Source organism: Sinocyclocheilus rhinocerous, unplaced genomic scaffold, assembly GCF_001515625.1.
Source record: "Sinocyclocheilus rhinocerous isolate Xijiao unplaced genomic scaffold, SAMN03320098_v1.1 scaffold295, whole genome shotgun sequence".
In the NCBI taxonomy this organism is placed as follows: Eukaryota; Metazoa; Chordata; class Actinopteri; order Cypriniformes; family Cyprinidae; genus Sinocyclocheilus; species Sinocyclocheilus rhinocerous.
In genome coordinates, this window is record NW_015647035.1 from 1,076,989 (window position 1) to 1,086,453 (window position 9,465).

General features: G+C 36.7%; 1 protein-coding gene across 1 annotated transcript in view; it reads right to left on the reverse strand.

The window, feature by feature from the left end:
- Positions 1-5,946: 5,946 nt before the first annotated feature.
- spmip7 (sperm microtubule inner protein 7) overlaps positions 5,947-9,465 on the reverse strand; it is an 11,893-nt gene continuing 8,374 nt past the window's right edge. The window contains exon 9 of the mRNA XM_016512588.1: positions 5,947-6,293. Within this exon, the coding sequence (XP_016368074.1) occupies positions 6,161-6,293 (133 nt within the window). The 3' untranslated portion in view covers positions 5,947-6,160. The remainder of the gene's footprint in view (positions 6,294-9,465) is intronic.

A 9,465-nucleotide genomic window follows, 5' to 3' on the forward strand; every position in this document is an offset into this window, starting at 1 on the left:
GCATGAGATGGGATGAGGCGGGTTGGGACAGTGGACTGATCATTTCTTATTTATTTCTTTCTCTCAGAGGGACAGGGGGTCTCTTGATCTCATGTCACCTGTTTTAGTGATGTTAGTAGAATACTTTTCTTAAATGAGAAATAAAATGATGTCAATTTAAATGAGAAACGGAAAAGGTTTCATTAATTAATTGCTGTAGGGGAGGGGCCGGAGCCCACTAGAGGGCCTTATCAAACTTACACGGGACACCAGATGATTTTAAATGATTTCCGATACCTGATTTAAGGAATAGCAGTAGCAAGAGAGATGTTTTACTGAATTTAAACCCATGCAGCTAATGTTTACGGCCGAACTATAGCTATACTGATTAGTGATGTCTAGTTCGCGAATGAATCATTCTTTAAACCAGTTATTTTTTGCAAACTGCTCAATCCTTCACAGTCTACAGAGTATGGAAAGTTCACTCCGTGATCCCCTTCTGCTCCGGTCTGGAATGCTGTGAATGGATAAGATGGTACAAACAGTGAAAAGTCCCAGTGCTGTTATACTAAATATGGGCACGCTTGGAATGCTGCTTGACCAATCAGATTATAGGACCAGAACTAACTCTTATATAAAGTGTGCATATAGCTGCTTATTCCTTTTAATTTAATGTCATACAGTCATCTTTATCAAATGCTCTATTTTTATTTAAGAGCCATAAATGAAATCTTTGAGAAGTCATTAAAGAGGTATGGTGGTGGTGGGCTTTGAATATTGTCTGTGGGGAGATTTGGAGTTAAAAATGTCTATGCTAAAGTCTAAGTCTAAAGTCTATACATGCATATGCGTACAGTTAATAATGCAAAATATGATATCTATGTCTAATTGTTTGTAAACATAACACCTGGTCATGAAGGGCACTTGACTAATTTGTATCTTATAGGATTTTAATCAGCTTTTAGAAAACACACCTCATGGCATTAAACGGATGTTGTCTGAGATGAAAGCTGTACATCCTGTCAGTTTCTAGTTTGTTACGTATGAAGGGTACTTCGAGTTCAGAGGAACAGTAGCATACAGCCGAGACTGGATGTATTACTTACTAGTTCCTGGCCCAAGTCTATTAATTGCATCTTTTGGCGCACAGAGTTTGTTTTTGTTTTTTGCTTTTCTGCTTGCTTATTGATTGATTGATTAACAATAAAAATTCCCCGTGACTCTACAAAGCATAAGTGGTTTGGAGAATGGATGGAATTAAAATTTCATTCTTTTGACATATAGTAAGATTGTGACAGTGCAATCTGACCTGTTCAATATTACTTTATTTAAATATATCATTAGACTCAGAATACTAACAATACTGCTACCAACCCAAAAAGATATAATTTTTGAATTAATATTTATAGAAATAGTCAATAAATAATGAGTTAGAAAGCAATTTTGGCTTAAACAAATAGGGTCATTTAATTCCCATGTTTCCCCCTTATATTTTAAATGATGTTTCCGGTACATTGCCTCATGGCTGTGGTATTGGCGTAACAAAAGAGAGTCTTTTTGGCTCCCAGTGATCCAAATTTTTTACCCTTCCAGGTAGCCATACCTCAGGAGCTGTTGGTGCTGAGTCATGTTCAGAAGGAGGCCACTCTTATCTCCTGTCTCCAGGAGGACTTTTTCAGGCAGTTGGGTATGGGGTGAAACGGGAACCCTGGATGATGTGGGCTTGTTTTTTTTTTTCAGGACAGCCTGTTGTATGTGTAAGTTAGTAAGAGCCAGAAAGTTTTCTTCTTCTGACATCATAATAAATGGGAGTAAAAACTGGCTGTGACATGGACAATGTTGTGGGAATGCTCTTGGTGTATGGTGACTCAGCTCAAACTGTGTTCTAGCTCCAGTCATTAGAGCAGAGAGGAGACTTGCTGAGCCACAGAGGTGCACGATGACTCTGCACAAACTGGTATGGCTGAGAGCATGTGGGGGAAATTATTATGAATGTGTTCTATTCAGTTTCATTAAGTTCGACAGACTGTTATGCTTTAAACATTAAATAGAGAAATTAACATTTTGCATGAACAATTATAAATGAACAATTGAAGAAAAAAATATTTTCGCTATTAATGTTTGATTATATAAAGTATTCAAAATGTGTATACAAATTTTAAATTCTGTCTAATATTCTGTATTCTGTGTATGTGTAGAAACATTTTTCACACAGAAATCACTAGTAAATTTGACAAACAATTACAAATGGCTAGTAAACCGTTTAATTGAATTAAATTTGAAATTTTGAAGTAGAAAAACTGAAATAGTATTTTCTTGTAAAACACAGTACAATAATATTTAGAATAAACTATATTTATAATTTCAATACTTTTTTTTTTTTTGCAGTGTTAGTGCACTACCCTGAAGTTATTTAAATAATAAATTCAGAAACATCATCTATCCATCCATCTCCAAACCACTTGACCTATAGGGTTACAGGGGTACCAAAAACAAATGTTACATTTTAAATTGTATATTTTTATTACTGATTCTACTGGATTTGACTGAAATTGACTCTCAGAATAAAATATTTGCTGTGTTAAAATGTTTTACATGGAAGCTAAAGTTATATTTTGAAGGCAGAAAAACATGCTAAAAGTACTAAATAACAGCAGTAAAATAAATGAGAAATTCCAGTAATACTTTACAATAGGTTTCTATGCCAGCATTAGCTTATACAACTGCTAAAACACAATATCAATGAATAATGTAAATGTCAATTTCTACATATACACATTTTAATATTTCAAGTTCTGTAAATTAACATTAGCTGTATTATCAACATATAAATGAACAATAGTATATTTATAAATTATTGTTAACCTAGATTAATAAATGTTGTAGAAAATATATATAGTTAATTGATATTTGGCATTTGATAGGATGAACATTTGCCAACTAACAACAGCTAATAAAGATATTATCTTAAGTTATCCAGTAGCAAAGTACTAGAGCAACGTACTTATTTCATGGATCTTTAAGCAGCTTTCACACCCTCTAATTTATAACTTTAACAACATGTAATCCATAATTGGTTTAACTACCTAAATAAGTTGGAGATGTTCGAGATTGGTGATCACGTTAATAGTCTGCTGTATTTAAATTCTTAATCTTGGGCTGAAAAATCTCACTTTCTTTGGGAATGCATTATGCAGGGGGGTGTCAGAGTAAATTAAATTCCGCTCGGGACACTAAAGCATCAATTTCCTTATGGTAATTATCTGCGGGAATGGATGTGTCACTGGAGGGAGTCAGGCATGCTTGACATTTAGCCTCTTTATGTGGAAATGACACAAAAATCTAAGCGGCGGGAGGGAAATTAATCTCTCGGCCGAGTGAGTATGGTGAAGACCCTAAAGGACTGTCGCTGAATCAGTCATTATGTTTGTGACCCCATCTTGAAAATTGAGCCAATGATACGATGTAGACAAGAAAAAAAAACTAAGCTTAAGGAGTTGAGAAGAGTGGAGAAAGGTATAGTCTAAAATGATTCAAAGTTTTTGAATAGTACAGTGAGCTTGACTAGTAAAAAATATGATAATACTTAGACTGGACAGAGGTTAAATGTCACAGGAGGTCAAAGGTGACTTTATAGCCCCTGTTAATTGTGATCTCTCTTCGTGTTTACTGAAAACAGCTATCTTAGGTTTCTGAATTCATTTATTACAAAACATAGGCTCATTCAAAAAGCGTGTCTCTACATTTTTTCAAAACTCCAGGTGCAGTTACCAGGTTAAGCGAACACTAGTGGTATTAAAACACCAACAACGTTTATTCCTTTTTAAGATTTCAGGGGAAGATTATTGATTGATAAAGACTTATTTTTGCACGGTTCTTCGCACAATACTGTTATGAATTTAAAACACTTTTACCATAGTAAACATTTTAATATTTGCATCACATAAACAGCTCCATATGTATGGCTTTTCTGATGTAGTAGTTAAACTTGCTCAGGAGTTCACCTGGTAAAGCATTGGACTTGCAATACAGAATGCTTGGATACAAGTCATAACACGTGATAAATTACTCTTCTGGAAGCAAGCTAAAATGGTAGGCTATATAGTAGCTTATCTCACACTTAACAGTATCATTGTATGTGGTACATCATTTTCAAATGCAGTTAAGGCCTTTAACCTTTTAAGGCCACTCATCTGACATTTCATTTCCGAACTGTTGTGATACGTATGAAAACGAACATAATAAAATGTTGCCAGATTCGTGTTCATCTATTTCAGAGAAAACTGGGCACTTTTGTAGCTACTGTACACTCACTGGACATTTCACTTTGAAAGTGTCGCAAAATAAAATATGTGCAGAAATGTCACCACAGCCACTTTTTTCCAATTATGCTGAAAACATAAGTTACACTATAAAGTCAACAAGAAATCAAAATTTACCCTATTTAGTTTGTAAATACATTTCTACTGACTCTATTCAGTGGAAGCCTGTCACTGCATTTAACTTTTTTTTAAACATGTTAGCACTTCCTTTTTCAAAGAAACTAACAAAAATATTAAAATAAAGAATAATAACATGTCAGCGCTGGGCTCAGTAAATTATATGCAACTGATCAATGACTTTTGATTAACGTTCCATCTGGGTCTGATAGATTACAGAAAACAGTAAAGGTCCAGTCGCATATGGAATTGTTCGGTGAATTTTCATGTGTGAAATTCAGTCATTTCAATAGGAACCCACACCATTCAAAATCAAGTGAAGATTTTCCCATGCAGATTTCACAACAGGTTCAAGCGGGCTACATGGGTTTGTTTCGCTGGCCAACATAAAGTTGATTGGTTTGAGGGGGACTTCTGTGTGAGCTGCGCTTCATACATCTCTACAATTTTGCTACTGTGACTGCACCTTTCAAATTTAGTAAATGTATTAACTGTTCACTTTTATGCTTCACATCACACTGCATTACTGCTGAACTGCAGGAATAGCTTTAAATCAATGTATCTCACAGACGCGGTGACCCCTAAAATCTTTGTAGAGTTTGTAGATGAAGATCTCACTATTCAAAAATAATTAGGAAACTCTCAGCAACCTAAGAGGCTGTTTAAACAACTTACATCTATTTTGTTGAGTCTGTCTCATTTTGGAAAGGCCTTCACTTTGTCTTACATGGGCTCATAGTGATGGGCTGAAGCCATGGTCACCTTAGAGAAAACACTTCAGACCCTGAAACAAAAGACTAGTCTGATCCCTTTCATTGGCCCCAAGATGGACGTTAGTTATCAGTTAACCACATCTCCATCTCTGGAAATACCACAGAGAGGGTTTTATTCCCACCATGGCTCAGCTGTCAAACTAACTGAAAACAGAGAATGTTTTCCCATAATGCAAAGCATAACTTAGAATGACATCTTATTTCCGCAGCTCCATGTGTTTAACATGAGATTTATAAGTTGAACACTGTTTGGGACTTTTATAAATGAATTTGTTTGGTTTTGAGCACTTTCCAGTCATGAGTTTAGTTGGTGTTTTCTTTAACTGGTGGATTCGACTGAGCTGCTTCCAGAGCGGACTGTTTTCGACATAGAAGCGCAAAGATGACAAAGGGGGAAACAGGAAACCAGCATGTTCCTATTTCCTGTAAGCAGGTGAAGCTGCACTGGTATTCTTTCTTTTATTGTCCAAACCACAGTTCTTGGGGTGCAAAACTAGAGCATTTCAGAAATGCATGTCTTTTGTTTTCTTTTAAGATAACAGGTTAACTTGTATTCGCATTGCTATTGCTGCATAACCACAATGTAGCTCTAAGCTCCACAAGCAGTTTGTAAGTGCTATTTGGATGAACCAAAGTAATAAAGGCATGCGAAAGAGGATCTGTGAGAAACTGACTCACTCATTTATCTGCATGGACACAAATATAGTCAAATACGTAAGCCCACACACACCCAGACCGAATGTTTAAGACAATGGCTTAACCTCCACATTTTCAGAAGCGCTCATCTAAATCAAGGGAAATTATGCTAATAAAGCATCTCATTATTCAGAGCTCAGAGAATCAGTCATTGACATTGCATCATTATAGATCTATTCACAAACACAGATTGGATTTCATCAAAAGGGAGACTTTCATTTCCCACACTTCTTCATCATTTATTCTTCTCTTTATAAGGAACATGCTGTGCTTTTAGAATTTTTTCATGGAAAGTACCGGGGCTTTGGGATGAAGGTAAGGGTTTCCCGGTGGGACAGTAGTGATCATTCCTGACAGAGGAGCCTTGTGTCCGTAGTCAAGGGTGCTCCAGGTACCAGAATGGCTCCTAGAAATGGAACACTTGTCAAACTGGGAACGTTCAAATTAAAGGAATATTCTGGATTCAATCAACAGCAACTGTGGCATAACCCTGATTACCACAAAAAATTGTTGATAACCACAAAACTTAACATTTGTATCTGTAAATGTTAAAATGCTCACTGTTTTAGTCACAAAGCCATGAGACATAATCAATATGCATGTTAAGATGATTTTAGTGAGAAGAAAAAAAAAATATTTCTTACTAAACCTTTTTTTTCAATGTTATGTAAGCTTCCCATTTCTGCTTTTAAATCTTAAATTTTAAATTGGTCTCAATTCACTTTCATTGTTAGTGCCTCGCTGCTAGTTTTAACGTAAAAGAATGATGAGTTAAAATAACTTATATAATACATTTTTGTGGTAAATGCTTTTGAACAACCTTAACTTGTACTGACCCTGCAATATTCTGTCATTTAATAACTTGGGTAGTTAAAAAAGACATGAAACAATTTATTATAATTAACTGTAATGAAATGTGTGTGTGTGTGTGTGTGTGTATAAAAAATAGCCCCATTCATTTCCTTTGTAAGTAGTATATATAGGGCCAGATTTACTAAACAGGGCAAATTAGTGTGAGAGCGCAATTCCAAAAAAGCGCTAATGGGAGTGGAAATTTCTGTGGGTGATTTACCGATGATTTAATGATTTACCGCAAATTAAAGAACACAGACGCAGCCAGATAATTTCCATAATGTGTTCATTCACATTGTTTCTAGATTATTGTGTAGAGTGATCGGATGCATTTTAAATAATTGCTAAAAGCATCATTGGCTTCATACTAATCATCATACTAATCATATCAGCAGCACATATGAAAGTGTGAATGAGTACTAGTCAGGTTAATCACTATCATACTAATTAGATTGTAAGAGCAGACTGATTGCTATAAAAGGAGGGAAGAAGCGCTTCCTATCACTGTGTTCTTGTTAGCAATGGTTACCTCCAAAAAAACACGTGCAGCCATCAGCGCTTTGCATCAAAATGGCCTCACACGCAAGGAAATTGCTACAAAGAATATTGCACCTGAAAGAGCCATTTACCAGATCATCAAGAACTTCAAGGAGAGAGGTTCGACTGCAGTGAAGAAGTCTTCAGGAGGACATCTGGAAAATCGATTGTTTGGAGAAGAAAAGGTAAATGCTACCATGAGTCCTGTGTTGTGCCAACAGTGAAGCATCCTGAGGCCATCCATGTGTGGGGTTGCTTTTCAAAAAGGGAGTGGTCTCTCTCATAATTCTGCCCAAAAACACTGCCATGAATAAAGAATGGTATCAAAACGAAAACGGCCTGCGACGACTTCCAGCGATCCATGAGCAATTTGGTAATGATTGATCCGTGCTCCAGCATGATGGGGCACCATGTCACAAAGCAAGAGTGACAAAGAAGTGGCTCGAAGATCATTACGTTTACATTTTGGATCCGTGGCCAGGGAACTCCCCGGATCTCAATCCCATAGAGAACCTGTGTCAGTCCTCAAAAGGCGAGTGGACAAGCAGAAGCCCACAAATTGTGATCAACTCCGAGAACTAATAAGGCAAGAATGGATCGCCATCAGTCAGGATTTGGCCCAGAAGCTAATATCCAGCATGCCAGAGCGAATTGCAGAGGTTATGAAGAACAAGGGTCAACACTGTAAATATTATTTTTGTATTTTGTTTTTCAAAGAACTTAAATATATAAATGTACACTGTCATTTTTGTTCAAAATTAACAAAATTTAAATAAGTGGATATATTATAAATTCATCTTTCAATCTGTGTTTGTGTCTATTTGTCACACTGCAGGACCATTTTGATTGAACTAATGAGTGAATTAAAAATGTAAAAGAACTGGGGGAAGAGTCATATGACCTAAAATATACACTTTCCTTATATAGCCTATCCCAATACATTTTTACCTAAAATGTTGATGTTGATGGAAAAAGTCCATAGACTCATTATGTGTCAACTGCTGTGTCTATAAATGCTTTGAAAAAGGGAGTTTCATTCACTTCTGTCTGATTTTCCATAAAGCAAACAATGTCAGAGCCTGTGTCTTATGACACTCTCAAGTGACTGAGTGTTGCCAAAGCTGCAGAGGAACGAAAATGGTTTGGAGACATTTAAGTTATCACCAAATAAGGAGGAGGAGAGAGTTAGAGGAAGTTGTAAAGGTGCTGACTTTCTGCTGTAAGGAAAAGAGATGGGAGGCCTGTTTTATCGGCAAAGGAAACAGATTTCAGAGCACCAGTGACTCCAGGAAAATGGATCTGGGTTGAGTAAAAACCACGATTACCACCGGCAACAAGAGCAGCTCAGCTTTGGATAGGGCCATCTGGAGAGGTCTGCTCCAAAAAGACAGTTAACCAGTTCTTCTGGGGCCCAGCTAGGAAACACGTTTTCAAAAAAACCACCCGGTCCCTGGGTGAGGAGTTTGGTTTTCCTCCAGTGCTTCTCTCAAACACCTCCTCCTCCTTCTTCCTCTTTACTTGAGCTGCAGATGCCTCATTCTGAAAGCCGAGGACGTTTTGCTGTTGCAGGCGGAGGGTGGAAGAGCGCTGCTAGGCTGGTTTTGTTCCCGGTAGTGTCTGTCTGATTTGACTCTTCAGAAACCCACAGAAAATATCAATGCCTCATGATTTTTCCTGCCTTTTTAACTTTAAAAATGGAGAATTATAGTATACTCTTCCACTTTCTATTCTTTATTCATCCTGTCTGCTTTATAAGATGACCTGAACTTTGTTCAGCCATACACATCATGGTGGGTTCTACTAAGTGATGCTGTAAGACACTGTTCACACACCTCTAGTCAGAGCCACATGCTGCAGAGTGTTGAAGAGCTGTAAATCTAGGGCAGACACTGACAGAAGGGGAACATGCGGAAGCTTGAAAAAAATAAGTTTGACACTGCACATACTAAGACAGAAACAGAGAAAGAGATCAGAAGATAAATGAACACTCTAACGCCTCTTCAGAGTGATCCTATGACGTGCTTAATGCTACAGGGCATATTTACTACTGTACCACTAAAACCTGACACAAATCTATGCAATGACATTAGGCTTCATTTATTAACATTATACATTAGATAATTATATGATCACCATTATGTTTTTAGTGTGTGTGTGTGTGTATATATATATATATATATACACACACA